The 25312-nt window shown below is 35.0% G+C and overlaps 1 protein-coding gene across 45 annotated transcripts in view; it reads right to left on the bottom strand.

Moving 5' to 3' along the window:
* LOC106868133 (matrilin-1) overlaps positions 1-25312 on the bottom strand; it is a 146723-nt gene that overhangs the window by 62226 nt on the left and 59185 nt on the right. For 26 of the 45 annotated variants that reach the window (XM_089351279.1, XM_089351283.1, XM_089351281.1 and 23 more), the window contains exon 6: positions 2628-2660. The exons of the other annotated variants lie outside the window; for them this stretch is intronic. In XM_089351279.1, the coding sequence (XP_089207405.1) occupies positions 2628-2660 (33 nt within the window). The remainder of the gene's footprint in view (positions 1-2627; positions 2661-25312) is intronic. 45 annotated transcript variants of the gene reach the window in all.

Here is a 25312-nt window from a genome sequence, read left to right as displayed (position 1 = left end):
TGCCACTCTAAGAAAAGAAAATAGGTAATATGAATCAGATCGTAACAAAAATGAGTAATAAATCGATGAGTAAATTTGAATAAGAAACATATAAATACTAACATAGAATAAAAGAATATAGAAAGCTATTCCTAGAGTTATATATAGGGTGGAAATTAAAAGTACAAGCTAAAACGAGTAGAAAGGTTAAAATAAGTATTAAATAGTTACTTATTTTAAGGAAGACAGGATGTTCTAATTACTTAATTACTTAATTGGCTCACTGCGGTACATAGTAACTGGTATACAAATTAAAGTTGGATTGAATTTATACATGTGTTTATATATTGGGTTACTAGGGACGGGATAATAAAAACTACACACGTTAGGGTGGTGCTAAATTATGTATTATTACTTACAGTGGTAAAATGAAAAAAAAAAAAAATGTTTGAAATGTTTCATAGATGTGGGACGAAATTTTCTCTAAATGCTTTTTGGATGGTAGGGATTTTAATTAAATTATTTCTATGATTTCAGCAATATATATAACTATTATAATATCATAACTCTTGTTTACAGAATATCAATTCGATTTAGATAAAATTTTAAATCTTCAGTCATATTCTAGGCTTTAATCCCAGATGTCATGAACTGCAAAGTGTTAAGTCTTCTGAATTTGTTTCAGTAAGTCTGTTGATTAAAGCGTTGTTTGAAAGGGCTAAAAGAGAAGTCTCCGAGAGAGCGCTTTGTTTCTACATTACACTGGTAAACAATATTTTTCAGTAAACAATTAGAATTTAGTATATATATATATATATATATATATATATATATATATATATATTATTTTTAAAGAAGAATGTTGTTGACAGCGACTTTAAAGTTTCGGCCAGATAAGACAGATTAATTTAGCCGAAACTTCGAAGTCACTGTCAACAACTTTTTCGTGTAAGAATAATGAATTTGTATTCTACAAAAGTATAGAGTAACTCATCTGATTAATATAAAATTGTCTTTATTATAATTGAATATAAACACAAACATTAATATATATATAGAGAGAGAGAGCGATGGAGGAGGGAGAGGAAGATAGAGAGAGAGCGAAGATAGAGAGAGAAGGAGAGAGAGAAAGAAAGAAATGTGTTTTACTGGATCTGAGTAGCCAGTATATCTTAGGTGAATGTGACCTTTTCTACATATTTCCTGCTTTTCTATGGATGCATGTATGAAGATTTTGTTTGCTCTTTTATTCTAACATTTTTTCAACATTTCTATTTAGAATTCGTTCTAAAGATCTTCCACTAAAATTTATTGTCCCGGAAATCCTTGACCATTTATCCCATATGCAAGGGTTTCGTTCTTTCAAGTATTATTAATTTTGAATACTCGTTTTTTTTTATATGAATACGTATGTTGGCCATGTCTAGTTTTCCGTTTGTAATTTAAGGCCCTTTCACCTAGAAACGTATAGCTTTACAGAATCTTTATACAATTTCAGTTGTATATTCACGTTAGTACTTTTACAAGATTAAATTGATGACCACCTAGGGTGATAAAATCTGAGGGTGCCGCACAAATTCTGAGCAACTTCAAATTTCTGAATCAATCTAAAAATACAAAATCTCTGAGGAGGAGGAGGAGGAGGAGGAGGAGGAGGAGGAGGAGGAGGAGGAGGAGGAGGAGGAGGAGGAGGAGGAGGAAGAGGAGGAGGAGGAGGAGGTGGAGGAGGAGGAGGAGGTGGAGGAGGAGGAGGAGGTGGAGGAGGAGGAGGAAAGAGAGCGTAGGAATGTGGGAAGGGCGACGAGATCATCGGATACTCTAATCACTTGTAAAATGATTTGACGTGAAATATTTGCTCGATAACAGATTTGGTCGTTGATGTAAAATATCAAAAATATAATAAGTGGCTTTTGTAAAAGTTAATATAATTTTTCAATTAATTTTTTAGCTGGTGTAAAGGGAGTGATGGCTGAATGAATTTGTAGGAAAAATTGTTAAAGGGAGAACTAAGAGAAGGAGTGCTTATCATGGAGCGGGAAGAAAGAGGTACACATCACAGGGTTGAGAGAAGAGGGTGCATATTGTAGGACTGGCACTGGCTCTGTTCACGAAAAAGTATTGATATACGCACACACGCACATACACATATACATACACATATACATACTCACAAACACATATACATACATATATATAAACATCCAAGGCAATGATGGAGTGTCTACGTTGTAAATCTATTAAATGTCTCTTAAATTATCACCTTAAACAAAGGATATACTGCAAACAAGAATTCTTAGATACACTATACCCGAAAAAAAAAATAACTGAAGGAATATGTTTTGGTCTTTTCTGATAATAGCTGTACTCAGTCAGGGTTGACCTATGTTTAAACAACGATGCAACGCACGCATGCGCGCCCATACACATTCCTACGTGTAATTAGCGAGCAATCGTTTATCAGTATATTTTTAGTGCCCATTATTCAATGGCTGTTACTTTTTGTTATTAAAGTTACGATGATATATTCCACACAACGTAGATGGAAGAAAAAAAAAATGAAAATCGTAAAAAAGTTATTTTTGTTATAAAGGACAGTTTATGATTTCATGCTTTTTCTTATAGTGCCATCAAAGATTTTATCATTTTACCAAGTTCCGGGGGTTTTTCATCAGTTTTTGAAGCTGTTTAATGTAGAAAATTAAGATATCGCTGATTATTGATTACAGTTACAAAGAAACGGAATATTTTAAATGTATAACATGCGTTGATCCTATACATATCAATGCAAGTTAAATGATGTGGATGATGGAAGGGAGTGTCATGTAATATTTTGACTTCTGGTGATCTTATGTATCAGTTGCATTCGAAGAGCATTCCTGGTACGTTACAAATGCAGTTTAACATCGCTTCCATTCGAGTTCAATTTTCTCTCCTTGTGTAATCAGAACTCGGTATCTATTTACGGATAGATGAACTGGGTCATTTCAAGAGTTAAATGTCATTATCATTGACCTCACGCAGTGCCATGGACAGGGCGCGAAATGATGATCTTTCGGTTAAATGCTCGTTACTCTTTTCATTAGACCATTTTAGAGCTTCCAAATAGTTTCCATGTACCAAATTTCACCCACACGGCTTGGTCAATTCATGGACTTGGTAGAAGTTACATGCCTAAAGCAAGTCGAGGTGGACTTTGTGATTGTGAGGCGAATTTCTGTCGCGCAGCCTTGGCCTCTATCTGTAGAGTTGCGTATATATCTGGGTAAATATTGTTTGTCCATACACTTGCAGAGTATGACAATTAGTGATACCGACTTTAAATGCATTCAATTCTCTTAAATCTACGCTTAGCAATAAATGAAAACGTTTCTACTAGCAAATAAATGTATGTAATCTCCATCTTGGTTATGCACATCTCCGTTGGTAACTTCTCTCGGCATGGCTATGTTCGCAGTAGGTATGTATATGTAGTAGTATGTGTATGCATGCATATGTATGTGCGCGTGTGTAATAGGTAAGTTAGAATATATGCAAATATTAAAGAATTTTGATGAATAGAAAAGTATTTTGAAAAAATGCTATACATTTCATGGGTGAAACTGAAATCATAGCAGAAATAAAAAATGACAAAAATAAAAAAAAAACAAGAATTCAAATGCATAAAGGATAAAAATGAATAAGCAAAAATGAAAAAAAAAAGTAAGATATACAAAGACAGTTAAATAAGGTAATCAAATTTAAAAAAATATTATTATTGCAAGTTATAAAACGATGTCGGGTGTATAATTTTACCTGCTTTAACTCCGATTTAGGGTTTGGTTGTAATTTTTACTCTGAAAGAAGATGAATATTAATGAAGCAAAAAAGAACAGCAACAAAACAGGAATGTACTGACAGAAGTGGCAGAGTGCCTTTTAGTAATATACTTTTCTACTCTAGGCACAAGGCCCGAAATTTTGGAGGAGGGGACCAGTCGATTAGATCGACCCAGTACGCAACAGGCACTTAATTTATCGACCCCGAAAGGATGAAAGGCAAAGTCGACCTCGGCGGAATTTGAACTCAGAACGTAAAGACAGATGAAATACCAATAAGCATTTCGCCCAGCATACTAATGTTTCTTATTTCTTTATTGCACACAAGGGGCTAAACATAGAGGGGACAAACAAGGATAGACAAACGGATTAAGTCGATTACATCGATCCCAGTACGTAACTGGTACTTAATTTATCGACCCCGAAAGGATGAAAGGCAAAGTCGACCTCGGCGGAATTTGAACTCAGAACGTAAAGACAGATGAAATACCAATAAGCATTTCGCCCAGCATACTAATGTTTCTTATTTCTTTATTGCACACAAGGGGCTAAACATAGAGGGGACAAACAAGGATAGACAAACGGATTAAGTTGATTACATCGATCCCAGTACGTAACTGGTACTTAATTTATCGACCCCGAAAGGATGAAAGGCAAAGTCGACCTCGGCGGAATTTGAACTCAGAACGTAAAGACAGATGAAATACCAATAAGCATTTCGCCCTGCATGCCAACGTTTCTGTCAGCTCGCTGCCTTATTGGTACTTAATATAGTTCTGATCATTACCATGTTCAAAACTATGGTAGATTTAGTTCTGCTATGATAAAATACAATGAATTGTGGTTGAAGTAAGTCAGTTTATAGTTATAATGATGTCCCATATTAATTGACACAAGCCAGAAATATAAGGGACGTTGTCTATATTGTTCCCCCACTCATCCATTATTTTGCCTGAATTCTTAGATTATTTTCTGTCAGAATTTATGAAAGTATATTGGCCTTATTAGTATTTGACCTCTTAAAAATATCGGGAGGAAAATAAAACTGTTTTGTTCCATTGTTCTGCTAATTTGCTAAAAATGAAACAATAAACAATATTTTATGCAATAAGTGCAAGTACTGAAATTTTACAGGGGCACATATAATTGATTAAATCAACCCAGTAACTGGCTCGTATATTCTGATTATCGATCCTGGAAGGATGAGTGTTAAAGTATATATTTCGACGGGATTTGAACACAAAACGTGAAGTCACGTAACTTGATACAACAAAGCAATTTTGTTAGTTACTCTACCGATACTACTAAACACCTTTGAGAAAGGAAATTGTTTCTGACACAGGCAGAAGGCCACAAATTTGGCGACAGAAGTTAGTCGATAAAATCGAACCTAATTCTTCATTAGGTAAAGATGACCTCGGCGGAAAACTAAGGACCTAAAACACTATAAACATCATAAACCATTATGAAGACATTTTTGCGATTCTGCTATAACTTGCCTTTATATTCTTATACAGTTTTGTCAATACACATTTTTATGCTTATTTTTCAAGATATACTCAATTGGTTTTGCGTGTGTATTCGTTTTCTTGTGTTTCTTCATTTTGGGAAAAGAAAATCTCGATGTATTTCTAAAACCAATAAGGATAAATTACTATCACTACTGCTGCTACTACTACTACTACTACTACTACTACTACTACTACTACTACTACTACTACTGAAAAAACAGCAAAATAATAATTTCTAATGTAGGCACAAGGCCTGAAAATTGGAGAAGGGAACTAGTACTGATACTTACTTTATCGACCCCGAAAGGATGACAGGCAAAGCCAACCTCGGTGGAATTTCAACTCAGAAAGTAAAAGCGGACGAAATGCTGATAAGCGTTTTGTCCGGCCTGCTAACGATCCTCTGAGCTCGCAGGTTAATACTTTTTTGAAGAGAGGAGCTAAGTCGCTACCATTGATCCCAGCGTATGAGTTGTATTGTATGTTATCGATTCCCAAAGGCTAAAAGGCAAAGGTGGCCGCAGTGGGATTTAAACAAAAAATTTATTAACGTAAATTGATATTTCAATAATTCAGGAAACTCACTGATCTCCTCCCACAAAATTTCAGGGTTTAACGAGAAAATCGTCAGTACGTCGGACATAATACTGAACAGCATTCCTATTTACGTCGGACATAAAGCTTAGTAGCATTCCTATTTACGTGCTGACCTTAAATACCGCTGAGGTCGACTTTGCCTTCATCTTTCGCGGTCGGTAAAACAAAGTAACTGTCAAGTTCTGGGGGCTATTCAATCTACTAAGCACCTTCCACCCAAATGTCTGGCCTTGTACCAAAATTTAGATGAATTATTATCATTGATATTAAATAATCATAAATGAGAAAAAAATAATAATAAACAATTGTCATTATTATTACCTACTAATAGAGACAGTTATTTACATGAACATGTCATTCTAATATCATAGATTCGTATAGCCATTCACAAGTGAAATAAATATAAATACAACCATCTGAGGAAACCAGAAATTGTTTGAGCCGGTAAAAAAATCAGTTCGTTGAAATTTTACAGAGCTGAATATTTTCGTTTAACAGGATGTTCTGAACAGGATTCTGGCGACTGAAGACCGTTTGAATTCACTTCACCTTACAGCACACGATTCCCTCCAACTCTGCAGACTTGATAGTAAAAGCTATTTCAGATCTAAGGATGTATCATATAAATGTAATGAATACATCTTTAGGATACGTTTGCATTTGATATACCCTCTCAGAAACTTCAGCTGCTTTATATACATATTCATACAGTTAAACACGTACACACCCATTCATTCATTCATACGTACATATATCATACATACATACACACTCATACGTACATATATACATGCATACATAAACACGCACATAAACATACGTGAGTGAATATATATGTGTATATATATATATATATATATATATATATATATATATATATATATATATATATATATATATGTATATGTATGTATGTATGTATGTATGTATGTATATGTACGTATCAATATGTGTATGTACGTGTGTATATGTGAACATTTATGTATGTATGTATTGAACGATTAAGAGAAATAATTCAGAGTAGCCAGTACCAATAATTTAACCAACAAAAGCGAATAATGGTATATTATATACCGTACAAGACAAATTCTTGAATTCTTGAAATTATATCCGCTTTTTAAAAGGCAGAAGAACAATCATCTGATGGTAATGAGGCTTAACTGTGAGTGAGAAGAGGAGATATTCTCAATGATTCTCAAAAATTGAAATTTCAGTAAGGACAAAACAGCGTCAAGTGGACATGTGTTTCTACTTCAAAAGGCGTCTTCAGCACAGAAATTGCCATGTCCTGTATCCAGCAGGACAAGACATTGAGACATAAACCTAACAGATTAGAGCATATTTTGAAAGCTCAGTCTGAGACAGTCTGAGATGGAATATGTATGGGTGAGACATAACATTTACAAGGAATTTTGTAAAAGCATGCTGGTTCATGAAACGAGTGCACTGTTTTTTTTCTTTGCATTTTTTAAAAATACTTTGAATTTGTTGTGTTCCGTTATTCATAGGAATTATTTATTTTATGACATGTATCAGTTGCGACCGTGCGAAATTGATACACAAAATGAATATTTAATTCTTATATTAATATGTTGTTTTAGTTTCTTGCGGAAGAAATGTAATAAAATTAATTAATGGGAATATTTTTGTGCGTTCAAGCATTTAATTTCGAGCTAGAATTAGAAATAAACAGCTGTCTATGATATACAAGAAACATCAGTTTCAAATTTTGAGGCAATGCCTGCAGTTTCAGGGAAAGGTGAAAGGTGAAAGGTGAAAGTCGGTTACACCGACCTGCTCAACTAGTACTTATTTCATCAACTGCAAAGGAAGAAAGGCAAAGTAGACCTGCGCAGAATTTGAACTCAGAATTTGAAGACGGAAGAAATACCACTAAGTAATTTGCTCGGCAAGTTAACGATTCTGCCAGCTTGCCGCCTTACATCGGATAAATTCTTAAATGATATATTAGTGTTTTAATCGGGTTCTTTTATTGTTTTTCTCATGTTTTTCAGTATAAGCTGAGTAAACCCTACCTCTTTTTCGATCAGCATTTTGCGTAACTGAGTAAGAGTAACAATGGAAATATAAACAGTATGGCTTCAAACGCCGATCCCCTACCGACCGACCATAAAACAAAAAGTTCTGTCTATTGGATAATGTAGCCATACATCAATAAATGTATGAGTGGTTAACTGTTTGTAGAGACTGGAAACTAGATTAATTTTACAGTCAATATGGTAACTGCGGTGAAACAAAAACAAAAAAAATAACGTATTTAGTCCTTTCAAGGTTTGAATTCATCTGTTGTCAATAAAAATATAATCACTGTTCCTCATATTTTTTCTTATAAATTCTTGTGATGCACCTGGACATATCAGTATACACTTTCGCCCATGCTATCCAGCCAGGCTTAATCAAGCCCCAGCTTGTGTCCAGTAAACATTACCCCATGGATCACTTACTCCTTACAAGACTCATATCCCTTGATCCTCAACCACCTTAAGACCACCCCTGCTGCCTCCATGGCCAACTTGATGGTCTTCCACTTACAAACTCCTGCGATGCCCAGCATGTTGTTGGATTAGCAGACGGACAGAAATGCAAACCTTCTGCATTCCAGTTCAGTGATATGAAACGTTTCTTGTCATCTATTGTTTTGTGGTAGCTCCACCTGGTTAGCATACTTCCTTCTCTTCTTCTCATTTGTCTCTCCATTATGTTTTTTCCTAGGAAATACAGACTTCGAACGGAACTATATGCTTGGATGTTTCCGAAATCAGTACTATGTGATGCTGAGGCAAAATTTTGGGAACTTCGAATGCTTCCTCATGTGAATTTCTAGATCCTAGTCTTCTTCCATTGTTAGTAGATAGGCCCGGGGATGTCGACCGGGCAGATGGCGTCATATTCACATTAGCCTTGACAACATCGGTTGTCTTCTCCGTTGGAAAGATGCGCTGAAGTGGCTAATCCCACTGGTCATGCTTCTAGCAATATCACCCCTTGCCTCTAACCCAGGGCTTTTAGACAACTACTGAAGCCCATCACCTCACACACAGAGGAAAAGCTGGACATTCGAGAAAGCTAAATTCATCTGAGAAATTCAAGCTTAAAGTAATATCAAGCAAGACCCAAACTCATAACATTTTCCCTCTTCTCTCTTCCTCTCCTTCGCCATCTCTCTCTCTGTCCTTCCTCCAAAGGAAGATAATACTGCATTTATCTCCCTTTGTTACTGCATGCTATCAAGAGTGTTATCGTTCATGACATGTAATGTTGGAAGCATAATTTTGCCACTGTAGGCGGTATCAGATAAGGATACATGTGTAATTGATTAATAGCTAAACAATAATATCATTCGCAACTTACTTTAATAAATGTATTTAATTCAACAGTTAGTATTTATTTCATTAGTATTCATTTACAACGAAATCTGAGCAAGTAAAATTGAACTTAATGACTACTATGTAACATTAGCCTTTATTACGAACTAAAACGAAAGCATATCCCCAACGTTATCTATCACATAACCAATAACACTCTCTAGTATACTAAATGAATAAAAGGATAAAAGAGCTGAGATTATTTTCTTATGCAGACAAAAAAAAAATTCATCCTGAAAATGTTAATTTTAGTCCAAATGACTCTTTCTCTTTCTCCCTCCCGCTATCTCTCTCTCTCCTTCTCTCTCTCTCTCAACCAATGCTCTTTGAAATCATGTGTTTAGATAAAACATTCCAGGCTACTTTAACACATGTGGCAACAATAGCAATGGCAGGCATTTTTATTTTCAGGCAACCTCCTGTAGTTTTTCCACTTCAGTAGATGATATCTACTTCTTCCTAAACTCATCTCTAAATGTTTTATTTTTGTTATTATTTTTCAGAACATATCCTAAAGCACATAGCATTACAGCTTGAGTTATATCCTTCACCTGCTCACAAGGGTGAGCTCTAATTTATTCCCTCACTAGCGATACAAGTTTCTTTAAAAGTACTCCTTTTTCATTTATTCCATAATTTTCTAAGTGATAAACGGATGCAGTGTCCATTCACCAAGCCTTTAGAATGATAATAAAATGTAATTTCAAAAGGACATTTTTCCACTTTTGGAATCATGCATTTTTATTTCTTTTTATACATAATCACGACATTTCGCTTGATTTGATTCAATTAGACAAATGATGCACAACTACAGTAAAATGTTACACTGGACATTTTTCATTTTTTGGAACTTTCTCTTATCAGCAAAACCATATGATTTTATTTGATTCCATCAACTAAATTGCTGTGTATTTATATGTATGTATGTGTGAATATATGTGTACATGTGGGCCTTGTTACACCATCATACAGTTTTGCTTCGTATTTTATCCTCTACTCTGTTTTCTAGCATGTAGCAAAAAAGAAAAAAAAAAGTTGGGGTTGACGTATTCATATTTTCCAATTTGACTAACTATAAAGTTTTGCTACTTTCTCAGTTTTATCATAGAAATGTGAAACTGCATAATTTTATCATCTAAATTAAAGGGCCGATCAATCAGTGAATTTTTTAGAGCCTAAAATATACGTTCTAAAGAAACTCTGACACCACACATTTGAAGATTGACTAACTACATATTTCTTATCTTTTGATATTTTCGTTGCTTGTAAATTTAAAGATGGTAACAATATATATCTTTTGTTTCATCTTCTACCCATTCAATCAATTCTTTCCAAAGTCTTAGGTAGTGGGTTTCATTTCTCTTAAGAGATTCCCGACACTTGCATTTTCTACAGTTAGGTTTTCTCTCTTTTCTTTTCTCTCTCTCTCTCTCTTTTTTTTTTTTTGTTTCTCCATAGTCTAATGTTACTTCCAACTGCTCCAAACCTCTAGAAGCTTCTCAGCGGTTGTCCTTTTCAGAAAATTCTTTGACTTTAAATTAAATTTTGCACTGTAAGCTATAAGTCAGTTTTCTTATCCACTTTTTTTAATAAGATTTTTATACTAATTAGCATACATCATTTTCCCGTTGTAAATTGAAATAAATTAATTAATCAACTTTAAGCAATAAAGTGTATAACCAAATTTCGCCTGAGTGATATCAGAATAAACGTTTGCTGTTGGATGTATTCACTACGCATAGCGATGCAGGTACATTAGTCGTTAGATTCTCGAGGCTACCGCTTCTGTATCCTTTTCGCAGGTCAATTGCTTATTTCTTTTTACACTCGAATATAATGCAACCCTTCCCATCCTAAATTTCGACTATTTTATTTAGTTCTCGTATCATACATGGTAATTTTATATACATTTTTATAGTCGATGGTAAAGTGTCTTGAAGCAATATAATAGCAGGTCATATGATATTTGTGTTTTCTTTTCTCGAAATTTAAAGTATCATTTACTAAAGATAAGTGTTTTGTACTAATTTACTTATATAAAATATGCAAGGAGCGGTGATTTGTCCAAAGCAGTAAACAATTGGTTTAAAAGCTTTATATAATTTAGTTTCGACCCTTCAGATTATATATTATCTGAACTCTGAGTTCAGAGCTGACAGAATTCATCGTTTTCGTTTATCTCTTCCTTATCAATAATTTAATATAATATTATTTCATTCTGCCTTTTGTCTACAAAGAAATAACTTTTCCCCAACTAATTTAAAGGAAATCAGTTTAAAGTTAAAATGTGATTGATTATTATACAGCATAACTTTAACTAACGGTTAGTCGGATCTTTCTCTTCAAACAACGAACAATCTTTATTAAGTCTGGTTAGGGTCTTATATTATTTAGATCTTTAAGAGTAGGCCTGGTTGGAGACCCGACCTTCCCAGTTCTTTTACAGGGATTTGAAACACTGAAGGTCCGCTGCAATAAATGTGTGAATCTGAGAGAGTAATATGTTAAATAGAATCATAAATAACTGACTCTCATGTATTTTCTTTTACCCAAAGTCAGGAACTTTTCAGTACCCCCTCGTAGTTGGAAGTTTTAATTAGATATTAATAATATTACATTAGGAAATTAGAGACAAGAGATTTATTGGGTTGGACATTGGTTGGTCATAACGCTATGGCACACTTGTGACATATATACCACCAGACAAATGATTCTTTTGGATAGTAATTTAGGGACACCGTTTGATCAATGAGTCTCCTAATTTAACAAGAACTTAAAGTAATTGTCTAAATTCTAAAAACATACAAATTTTTATTCTTAACCAGGCGCAGGCACGGCTGCATGGTAAGAAGATTGCTACCTAACCACATGTTTTCGGGTTCAGTCCTTCTACGTGACACATTGAGCAAATGTCTTCTGCTATACCCCCTAGCTGACCAAAGCCTTGTGAGTGGATATGGTAAACGGAACCTGAAAGAAACCTGTCGTGTGTGTGTATACACACACACACACACACATATAGACACACACACACATACTCATATATTTAAATATATGTACATATATATATATGTTTGAATATATATATATATATATATATATATATATATATATATATATATACACACATGTATATATGTATGTAAGTAGTTATGTGTGTGTGTATTTTGGTTTGTGTTTGTCCCCTACCTCATCTTGACAACCAGTGTTTGTTTACGTCCCTGTAACATGGCGGTTCGGCAAAAATGGTCAGATAGAAGAAGTATTACGCCTTAAAAAATTAAAAAGTAAGCACTGAGATCGATCTGCTCGAGTAAACCCTTCAGAGCGGTGTCCAAGTATGGCCGCAGACCAATGACTGAAACAAGTATAAGATTAAAATACTAACAAATAAAACAATCTTTGCCGATGCAGATCACCTCTAATTTCCCACAATTCTGTGTTTTTTTCTGTTTTTCTCTTGCTTAACCACCTGATGCAGCAGATATTTTCGTTATATTTCAAAGATACTCCAAACATAGAGTTAGCGAGCGAGCGAGCGAGCGAGCGAGAGAGAGAGAGAGAGAGAGAGAGAGAGAGAGAGAGAGAAAATATAGTAAGATAGAAAGATGAATTGATAAATAGGAAGAGATAGATGAAACAACAGAGAAATTACATATCTAATCTTCAAGTAAGCTCTCATGTAATTTTCTGGGTATCTGCAGCTTGTCTTTTAAATTATATTTCTTTGCGTAGTGAACTTAATACTTTTTATTACTTATACTCAGTAAATAGTATATACATTCCAGCATTAGCTGATAGCTTTCTCTTTAATTAAGCATGTTGGATCTCTTCCAAAGGAAGGCCATTTGAGTGATTAACAAAGATTCTGTGACCAGAATGCTACAATCACTGTTCCACAGAAATGCAGTTTCTTCTCTCAGTTTTTTTTCTGATACTTCTATAAGGGTCTCCCGTTGTCTGAACTAGCTGTACTCAGTTGTATTCACCGCTCATCACTTCTACTTTTTCTTCTACATCTACCATTACAATAATGATTTCTGCTTCTCGTAACTAATTGTATTCGTGTACACAGACTTCTTAATCATTTCTGCTGTGTCTTACTACCCAGATCTTGCATTCAACGCTTCACCCAAATCTTCACATTTTTTCTGCAGGTATCGATCTACAAATGTTCGACGGTTGTGGACTATATCTATCCTTTTTGGAATAACTTATACAAAAAAATTGGTTCCATTTTGGCTGTGTCTAATAATATGGCTTTCTTTAAAACCAGTTTTACCAAACTCAGTTATGCACATTACATATATTTTTATAACCACATAATATTACAAATTGCTCAGGTATTCCAAAAATTCGCGATAGTGAAATATACTGAACACTTTTGACATCATATAATTTCATATCTAGCCCTTGCTAATAATTTTCTTTTTGACTACGCACCAATATAGCTAAGTTTTTGACGATTCTACTATAATTGATCTCGAAAACAACACTGTCCCAGGAGAGTACGAGCGAACCAGTTTACATATAACTGTTTAACAGATACAAATTTTATTAATAGTTCTTGAAAGTAATACAAAGAAAACAAAGGCAGAGGGGCATTCTGAGCTGCAAAATGTGTAAACACAAATATATTTCCACCATTAACATTGGATCAAATACAGATACATGCCCAAACTTCGACTCCATCATACAGCAGCACAGAGTCATGTGCTATTAAAAGTTTCTACAATATAAAACTGCTAACCATGTCGAATGCTTTCGTAACAACAATAAAGCATTCTTAGAAAGTAATACTACGTATTCTTGGGTCCAAAATCTTTATACTTTCGCTTTAGAACAACAATTTTCATTAAACTTACGCCAGTGGCAACTTTACCGAGTTGTGTGTGTGTGTTGCAAAATGAGATGTTAAGCAATTATTTGACAAAGGTCCATTGTAACTTCATTTAGCTAAATTTCGATTAGTTTGTACTGTGGACACTAAAAGAGGATTGGTTTCATATTTGATGTTATATCCTAAGTTATTGGCAATAGACCATAATATTTAAGATTTTATATTTATCTTACGAACTGGGGAATTAGTAGGTTATTCTTAAACAAATAAACAAGCCAGCTTTGTTTACTGGTCGTATTAATTGTATTTCATTTTCATTCTGAATGTTCTACAATCGCATTTCTAATTCCCAGAGAAAAGCAAGTCCGAAGCATTGTGCCGTGTTAAAGACTGAATATAAAGCAAGGAGTGGCAATCATGAACGTTAGAAGAAAGCTTTTTAGAAATTCGAGTTAACAGCATTTTCAATTCCGTTTTGGAGTAATTTAATATCACTTTTGGCTTTAATGCTCTGTAGTTAGGTATGGATATGATTCAACCTCATTTCTACTCACAGAAAAGGAAAAGCGCCTGTTACTTATAAAAGAATTGAAGCTATATAAAAAGAGTGTATTTGTTACAAATATATTTTCTATAACATTTTTCTTTTCGATTTACAAGTCTTAAAAATGTATTTCGTAGTAAAACTCCGTGATGATTTGATTCAATACTTGATATTACTGAATTTTTCCAAACCAGAGCTACATTTTAAAACAGAATAGAATGCTTTTTAATCAAATAGAATTAACAAAGCAAATTATTTAACCTTCCAAGGAGACATAAACAGAAGTAGAACCGTATTTGGAACGTTAGACAGCTACAGGCTTGAGTCAAATGTTGAATTTATACAGTTTCAATTAAAGAATTGTTGGGACATCTGCGAAATTGTTTTACTGTTATAAGTGGTAAATGTTAAACCGATGATCAAATAACTACATAGAAATAAATTTTAGTTGAGTATTTTTCAAGATGTAGATACTTAACAGCTCAACTTGGAAACATTTTACAGCGAATGCCAAAGAACTTAAGTTTCAATTGTTTACAGTTTTGTTTGAGTTTTTGTTATGTATATTTGTTAATCTAATTATACTGTTTGTTATTTCTACGGTCTTATAATTGCTGCCCTATTAAACTAATATGTTTTATCTAATTGACTGCCTAGGTCTAGTCATATTGTATGTGTGTGTGTACATGATCAATGACGAAATGCATATCAGAGAGAGAGGAGGGGAGACAGAAAAAAAGAAAATGAAAGCGGGAGAGGAGAGGAAGCGAAGGCAACATTGTTACGTAAAGTGAGAGGGAAAAGTGACAATAATAGTGAGAAAATAAAATAACATTGCTGACGAAAGAATTCAAAGGAAAGACAGAAATAGATGCCTAGAGAGAGGGAGAGAGAGAGAGACACACACACACAGTGAGAAAGGGAGAGGGGAGAGAGAGAAAGAGGGAACTATGCATGAGGTATGAATAAAATTATCTCACGCATAACAGCCCCGTTCTTTTTCTATTCACAGTGTATCCCTTATTCATTGCACCTTCCTATTTTAAAATCGTTGGGTGTCTTTTGAAAAATATTTTGGTTAATTATTTCTATTATATGGAATTAACCGCGTAAAGATTCTCTCATTTGGCTCATCAAAAAAAAAAAAAAAGAAGACCGATGAAAGAATTCTTCGTTAGAGTTAGAATAGATCTTCTTTTATCTTTGACTTCTTTCTATCATTAAAATGCAGCCGTGCTGGGGCACCACCTTGAAGAATTTTAGTCAGTACTTATTATTTCTTTTGTAAAGCGTGATTCGGGGCTAAACATAGAGGGGACAAACAAGGACAGACACAAAAATTAAGTCGATTACAGTGCGTAACTGGTACTTAATTTATCGACCTCGAAAGGATGAAAGGCAAAGTCGACCTCAGCGGAATTTGAATTCAGAACGTAACGGCAGACGAAATACCGCTAAGCGTTTCGCCCGTTAACGCTTCTGCCAGCTCGCCACCTTTAGTCTCTTCTGCCGAACCACTATGTAGCAGGGACGTAAACACACCAACACCGGTTGTAAATCGGTGTTGGGGGCAAACGCGTACGCGCGCACACACACGCACACACACACACACACACACACACACACACATATATACATATGACAGGTTTTCAGTTTCCGTCTATCCGATCCACTCACAAAGCTTTGGTCGAACCGAAGCTATAGTAGAAGACACCTACTTAAGGTTCCATGCAGTGGAACTGAAACCAGAACCATGTAGTTGGGAAGCAAACGTCTTACCACACGGCTACGCCTGAAAATTTTTCATAAGAAAAGTGCAATATAAATGACAGGAAAGAGGAAAACGAGCAGGAAAGTGTTGTTTAATGAAGGTCGAACAATCCATTGCTGAGGAGAATCAGTCGGTAGCAGAAGCTGAGGAATACATGATGATTAGATGACAAGCAGTTTGCTATGGTGAGACTTGCTATTAAAGCACAATCACTTCCAGTTTTATATTAGATGATCAGATACGTTGGCTAAAACTGAGTATACAAAAAAGACGGTATACTGCACCCAACATTTTCTTATAATGTTCCTTCCACAAAAGTAGTTGAATTCAGTAATGCAAGCTCATAAAACATCTAGAGGTATCATTAGCAGCGAAGTTAATTAGATCGTTGAAAATTAAACTACTGGTTCATCGCTGTGCCTATAATAATGTACCAAACTTTAACGCCTCAACTAATCGTCTGATGGCCTGTCATTTAGGAAAGACGTATGCAGCTATAATTCTGCTAGGTAATGTTATATTTTGAAGAACTAATCTAGGCAGGCGGTCCAACCTATTTCAATGTTCAGCGTGTTGTTCTAAGAGGGATTATGTTCAAGTATAAATGTATTATGATATCACTAACTGCACGTTAGCAAAATGGTAGTAAATGAAAGTAATCTTAAGTTTAATGATACCATAAAAACACTATAATCACTGCCATTATTTTACATTATCTTTGTAAATATGGTATGTCAAGGATAGGTAGAGCAGTCGACAGACAATGTTGACCATGTATAAGTACAAGTTTGAGAAAGATAAGGGAATGCAAATGCAGCTACGCTTCTCTTGTGAGGCAACCTTATATTTTGAAGAATTAATCTAGGGAGGTGACCCGTCCCAATGTCGAACGTGTTATCTTAAGAGAGAGTATTAAAGTATTAATGTATTATGATATAACTAAGGCGACGAGCTGGTAGAATCCTTGCTGTGCTAGGTAAAATGCTTAACAGCATTTCTTCCGACTCCTTAAATTCTGAGTTCAAATCCTGCCGAAGTTGACGTTACCTTTCATCCTTTCAGGGTCGATATAATAAGTACTAGTTGAGTACTGGGGTCGATGTAATCGACTAGCATTCTTCCTCACAAAAATTCAGGCCTTACGCCTATAGTAGACAGGATTGTTATATTACTAATTGCAGTTATCTATGCATGTGAGTTTTCCCACCCTGCGACACTACTATTTATCCAAGATAAAAGCCGCTAAATTAGGCCCGATACAGTGTAACACAATTGACCTCAGGCGTTGTTATTAAAACGCAAAACATTTTGTCCCACCCTCAAACAGTTCCTTGAGCATACTACTCTGGGATTGGTTCTTTTTCTATTTACCTCGGAAAAATAAATGAATTTTAATGTTGACTTGGATGAAAATTGAACTCCTACGGTTAAATATCGAAACAAATACTGCTACGTATTGTAGCCAACGGTTCCGCCAACTCACCGACTTTATGGGTGGCTTCTTAATTTACGTATGTTCTTTCTTTTCTCGTTATCATTATGCTTTCCAGAGTAAAACCTCAATAATAGTATTTTGTCAAACCTATCCTGGCTTTACATGTACTTTTTTTTTTCTTTTGAAGAGTAATTGTTTCAATTTTTGGAGTAAGGTCAGGAACTTTAAGAGAATGAAGAAAGTCGATTTCATGGATCCCAATACTTGGCTGGTATTTTGTTTTATCGATCCCAAAAGCAGGAAAAGCAAAGTTAACCTCGGTCGTAAAGACGGACGAAAAGCTACTAAGCATTTTTCACAGAGTGCTAACGATTCTGCCATCTCGCCACATTATGTCGTCTTCAGAAGAATAACAAGCGTTGCGTATTTCTCGTTCTACTTTCTTGTTATCTTTGCTGTCGTCCTGCTTCATAACAAAACGTAATCTATCTTTGAGACTACTGCTTTAACACATTTAACATTGATAAGGAGGAACTGTGTAATAATGTAGGAGTATTTTGATATCGAGAAACGTCACGCTATCTCGAAAAGTCCTAGCAACAAAATATCTCTGTAATTGTTACCATTGTTTTCTATCATTAATACCATCATCATCGTCGTCGTCAACAACAACAACAGCAGCAGCAGCAACATATTATCAAAAGCAATAATATTCTTTTCTACTCTAGACACAAGGCCTGAAATTTTGGGGGAAGGGACCAGTCGATTAGATCGACTCCAGTACGCAACTGGTACTTAATTTATCAACCCCGAAAGGATGAAAGGCAAAGTCGACCTCGGCGGAATTTGAACTCAGAACGTAAAGACAGACGAAATACCGCTAAGCATTTCGCCCGGCGTGCAAACGTTTCTGCCAGCTCGCCACCTTTAATAACAGCAACAATAATATTTTCATCACCCTCACCATCACCATAACCATCGTCATCGTCATCCTCATCAACAAAATTATCATCGCCATTATCATCATCATCATCATCATTATCAGTTGCAGTATCTGTATGATTTCGGCTGTTTAAGGTCGACTTCATCTTTTATCTCTCTAGTATTAATAAACATTAGTACCAGTCACGTACTTTGAGCGATTCAGTTGGCTACACCTCATTTTCTAAAACTTCACGATATTCATCTTCAAGGGTGACAGAAGTCAGAATCGATATGACGTCGAATAAGTCCATGCGGTATTTCTTCCGACTTTTTGTGTTCTAGTTTCAAATCACGCTGAGATCAAATTTTTTCCGTTCATCCTTTCACGGTCGTTAAAGTTAAGTACCAATTACATGCTGGAGTCGATGTAACTTAATAGCAGCCCCACTTCAGATATGCTTGCTTTGTGCCTAAATCAGAAATCATTATTGTTAAGAGTCCTCTTCTAAGAGGGCTCATTAGCCCTATCATACCTTATTCCCGCTATAGCGTGAATAGGTTAAACTTCTTCTAAGCCGGATTCCCGGTAAAGCGGTAATGAACAATACACACAGAAAAAGAGGATGCAGCCGATTCTGTTCTTTAGTTTGTCTGCAAATGTTGATCTTGACCTCAGTATGCAATTATTGTTCCCCACCCCCTCAGAAGCCCAAGAGGAGGGTGAAGTTAGACACCGAGGCCAAGGTCTGCAAGGTCTGAGAGGGTTACACGTGGCTGCATTGTAAGAAGCTTGCTTCCTAAACACATGTTTCCGGGTTCAGTCCCATTGTGTAGTACCTTGGGCAAGTGTTTTATACTTTAATCCCGGGGCGACCAAAGCCTTGTGAATGGATTTGGTAGACAGAATCTGGAAGAAGGCTGTTGCATATACATATGTGCGCGCGCGTGTTTGTGTCTTTGTGTCTCTGTTTGTCCCCCACCACCGCATAACAATCCGAGTTAGTGTGTTTACGTTTCCGTAACTTAGCGGTTCGGCAAACGATAACGATAGAATAAGTACCAGGCTTAAAAAAAAATTAGTCGATTCATTCGACTAAAAATCTTTCAAGGCGGTACCCCAGCATGGCTGCAGTCTAATGACTGGAACAAATAAAAGATAAATACATTCATATATTTCTATTGAACGTATTCTTGTTGAATTCAGGTTTTCATGCCATTTTAAAAAAGTTGTGCTCCAGCATGACCGCAGCCACTTGGCTGAAACCCATAAATAAATAAATAAATAAAAAATATAGTTATTCTACTCCAAGCCCTATTTCTAATTACATTTTTACTCTCCACTCATGTTTCTACACAATATATCATGTGCACAGGTGTTGTTGGCTACAAGTCTGTCACAAACGTATACTGTGTGTGTGTGTGTGTGTGTGTGTGTGTGTAAATTATGGACACCTTTCGTTTCTAGTATCATAAATATTAAGAATACGTTTATGTTCAAGCTTGATGCTGTCAACTAATATTTTCCCCAACAACTTTATTTTGGCTAATGTATTGTAATGAGCAACTATTGCTACTTGTTGCTAACTCATAGTAAACCATGAGAAAGGATTGTACTTGTGTCTCCGATGTAATTTCAAAAACGACACGAAGCAGAGTATAATGTGTATCATTCTTAACCACAAGCTCAATGCTAGGATACAATACAATAGCACAACATTGAAAGATTTCCTTCTTAACTAAAGACAACAAGCTGACAAATCACAAAACGTATATCACACAACTAATGTAACATATAAATTTCAATGTAAGCATGAAAGTAGCAAACGTCATACCTCAAACTGTTATCTCGAAGACCGTAAACAAGAGACCTTATGATTTACGAGAAACTTTATCCATCTTATCCACTAAGAATAATCTACAAATAAACGTAATGACAAGATTTCCTTGCGCTACCACAAAGCCTCAAAATCTTGCTATTATACAAACCTAGCAGTTTAATCCGAAAATAACAAGAACTTCATTCGCTGCTTTTATTTAGGCTGTGAATACCCCAACAGTAATGTTTACTTAATTACGCAAAATGACTCGACACCTTACAGTTAATCCAACCAAACAACCTTCTATTTCTTTACTTATATATTTTCTTTAACCATACGCTAGTCACCTTAACATTCCAGTCTTAACTATGTACTTATTTATTATTATTCACTTTTTATTTACTTAAGTTTTTGCTTAATCACTTGAGTTACAATTTAGTAATTTTGTTTGGTCACTATCATTAATATACCGATATTGTTATGTATAAAACTTCTAATGTTTTTCGTAATCCTACTCTTTTCTCAGGACACAAATACCTTCTCGTTAACCTATATAGTTGCCTTGAACTTATTTCATATCTACTCCATAATCACGGTCTTTCTCTAGCCTCCCATTCTTCTGCCTAGAATCGCCTCCTCGCCTATGCTACTAACTTATCTTACACCTCAAATCTTTCCATCAATAACTAAATTACTTAATCAGTTTCTCTCACAATCTAATTATAAATCTCTCTCTCTCTCTCTCTCTCTCTCTCTCTCTCTCTCTCTCTTTCCCTTTCTCTCTTTCTCTCTCTCATACACGCACATACACACACTTATTCTGTGTATCTAATTATAATTCGCCTTTGAACGTATCAGGGAGCATCTCCGATCAACAACTAATATTTTCCTCATAGAGGCGCTAGTTAATGCAGTGCAATGATCTAGAAGTTCTGAGTTCAATCCCAAGTAGGGCACTAAATTAAATCACAAGGCACTTGAAGAAGACTGGAACATACACAGCCGAAACGTAGTAAATGCAGCAACCAATATCAGGCCACCATTGTCTAATACATGATATAAAATTCATCATCTCAGAAATACAGAATTGTGAATAAATTAAAAATATGTAGTTTCATTAATTTAGAATCTGATTTGGATCTCCAGCCAGTCGGTTTACCTTTCACCCTTCCTGTCACGATAACATATACACCGATCAATATACTTCTTGATTCAATAAATCATACTCATCTCCAACATTTTTGTGATTTTGTACCAAATTTTATATATCCACTGGTTTATGTTGGTTGCTCCAGGGTAGGTAATTTGCAAGACTTATTTATCTATGCTCCAAACCAGAAGACAAAGAATGTTGTTTACCCAGAAGCTCTTTTCTTTCAACATATGTGGTAGAATTTATCTCTTTCATAAAAGTGGTATATTTTGTATTTCGGTTTATTATTATGATTATTCAGTAGTTTTATTTTTATAACGTGTTTTCACTTCACTACCGAGCGCAGCTCTGTGTGCCTTGGGTATGTGCTGTGGTTTACTTATTATTATCATCATCATCATCATCATCATCATCATCATCATCATCATCATTATTTTGTATTACGAATTCAGAATTCATTTCCCAATTAAAGAATAAATTGAATTTAGAATAACAAATTTCTATACAACATATTTTGCTTTTTTCTTCCAGTATATAAGGAAAAAATTAATTCCCGGGCAACGCCGGGTGCCGCTTCTAGTATATATACACACACACACACACACACACACACACATACGTATATATTATATATATATATATATATATATATATATATATATATATATATATATATATATATATGTGTATATATATATATATATATATATATATATATGTATATATATATGTATATATATATGTATATATATATATATATATATATATATATGTATATATATATATATATATATATATATATATATGTATATATATATATATATATATATATATATATATATATATATATATATATATATATATATATGTATATATATATATATATATATATATATATATATATCTTTATGTGTATATATTTTATACGTGTGTGTGTGTGTGTGTTAAAGATCCTCGAATACCACCGTAATTAAAACATCCGATAGCTGTTACATCTGATGATAATGTTATCTTTCTTACTATTTCGGCTATACCGTATAACTCCAATTAGGTGTGATATGAACACTGTAATTACAATCGCTATTTAAGTTCTAAAACCATGTCCATGAAATTAAATGAACCGGTTCATTTACTTCACTTAATTCATATAACTATTAAGTTCCCTCAAGTATTTATTGATTGGAATATTGCGTCAAAATTTGTGTCGTTCGAAACTGCGACCTGGTCACTGACAACGTTAATGTTGTCAGTTTCGAACGACGAAAATGTAGACGCCATATAACAAACTGTAAATGTTTATATGAAGATCACAATTTTTGTGTATTTTTGAATGGCTAACAGATGCCATCAACGCTGCAGTCGTATTAGTTTCAACGGTCTCAGATCAAAATACGTGCCTAGTAAGTACACCTCCCTAAAATTCTCTGTTCCTTTAATTATATCTTCGTGAACTTCTTGTTCCTGGTTGTCTAATCTATCGCGTCATTTAAAATAAAGAATCAAATCTTCACTTTAAAAAATGTATTTATTTCTATCTAACTTCCTACACACTATGACTTATCTTACGTCTCCGAGACAAAACTTTTCATTGTTTCCCTAATTTACATGCCTTTCAGATAAGAAAAGTTTATTTTAATCGTTAGGTTTTCAGGTACAACAGAAAAAATGTGTGTGTGTGTGTGTACACACACAGACACACACACATTATCTTTTACTGGTTTCAGCCAGAGACTGAGAACATGTTGGTGAACCGCCTTTACTGCATCCGGGGATTTTCCCAGTATTGCCTCTGGTGAAGTAGCGAGTTGGACGTTGCCGATCTTCTTTGTGCGTCCTGTTGAGATATGGGTTCATCCGGCATTGCAGATAAAAAGCTGTCTAGAAGTTTTTTGAAGACTTCCATGTCTACATCTCGCAGATCCCTGATGTTCTGTTGTAGGGCATTAAAAATTGTGGTCCCTTGAATCTCAACCTATTACAATATTGTGTTCATATCCTCGATGGAGAAGATGGGACCTTTGGCACGGTGCAGTGCTGTCCAGTTCGGGGATTGTTGTAGCTTTCGATTTCGAAATGTGGAGCTAGACCCTCCATAATTTTCCATATACATAAAACTGCGTATATCTCACATCTCCTCTCCAGGGAGGAGAGTCCCAGCTCCTTTAACCTCTCCCAGTAGCTCATGTCTATCTTCTTTGTGCAATGGCGTTGGATCGTTTCTAGTTCTGCAATTAGTTTTACGCTCTGTGGTGACCACAGTTGGGAGCAGTCGTCCAGACGACTGAGGACAAAGGTTCTCCAAAGCAGAAGCATTGTGTCTTTGTTCCTGGTCGTGAAGGATCTCCGGATCCAACTTGCTACCCGACTGCATACAGTTGCTATCTCAGCAATGTGCACATAGAAAGTTGCACCATTGCTTATATGGATTCCCAGGTCGGGCACTGAATATAACTCTGGGATTACGTTGCCAGCTGGTCCCGTGTACTTCAGTTGTAATTTGTCTGTGGGCTGAGAGCGGAGTACGTGAAATTTTGCGGCATTGAACTGCATATTATTCTCATCTGCCCACTTGCGTTCAGGTCATTCTGGAGTCTTAGAATGTTAGTAGGATACTTTTCTGTCATCGGCGTAGCTGGTCTCGTATTTCGAGCATTTAACAACAACATACGTTTTCCATAAACCAGTTGCTCCCGCAAAGCAAATTAAATAAAATTTGGGATTTTGCGAAGGGTCAATATAGGTAACACAAACAGAAGAGTGAAAATAAACAGGAAGGACTGCTAAGCCTAAACGAGGTTGTGGTGGTGAACGCGTAAATCATGCTAGGACAGGAGACAAACAAGAGCACGTCTTCCTTGTTCCAGCTACAACGGAGATAAAGAAAGAAAGATGACCGATGTTCACGTGGGAACCACATGAGCAAGGGAGGAAGAGTGAGGGAGAAAGAGTGACAGAGTAATGCGATAGAATAGTGGGAGAAGAGGAGGTAAAAGAATAAGAGAGAGAAAAACGAAATAATAAAAAGATCGTATAGAGTGCGCATCAGAATTATCAAAATAAAACTTACTTGATATACAAATATATATATATACATACATACATACATACATACAGATAGATAGATAGATAGATAGATAGATAGATAGATAGATAGATAGATTTATATATATATATATATATATATATATATATATATATATATATATATATAATGCAAGAGAGTTAGGGGTTGAGGATTCAACACACTAAGGAATAGTATCTATCCCATATACTGCTGGGAGGGTACCCAATTATTGTTATACTAGTGTTATACCAAGTGTAATACGTGGGTGCGGGTAAAATTTTATATTTGTAACCTAAATTGTTAATATGACATGGTATGTCATAAGCATCTGTATATTGTGGTTTTTGTCATTTTAGTTGCAAAATAAACAAATTAATTCAATGGAATACACTGTCTGCAAGTCGATGGATACCGCATATTCTCCTCCATTTTCTTATTGCTATATATATATATATATCTCTCTTTCCTTTCCTGAG

This window comes from Octopus bimaculoides, chromosome 4 (assembly GCF_046866305.1).
Source record: "Octopus bimaculoides isolate indiv1 chromosome 4, ASM4686630v1, whole genome shotgun sequence".
Taxonomy (NCBI): domain Eukaryota; kingdom Metazoa; phylum Mollusca; class Cephalopoda; order Octopoda; family Octopodidae; genus Octopus; species Octopus bimaculoides.
Note: the sequence above shows the minus strand (reverse complement) of the source record. Positions and strands in the feature narration are given on the sequence as shown.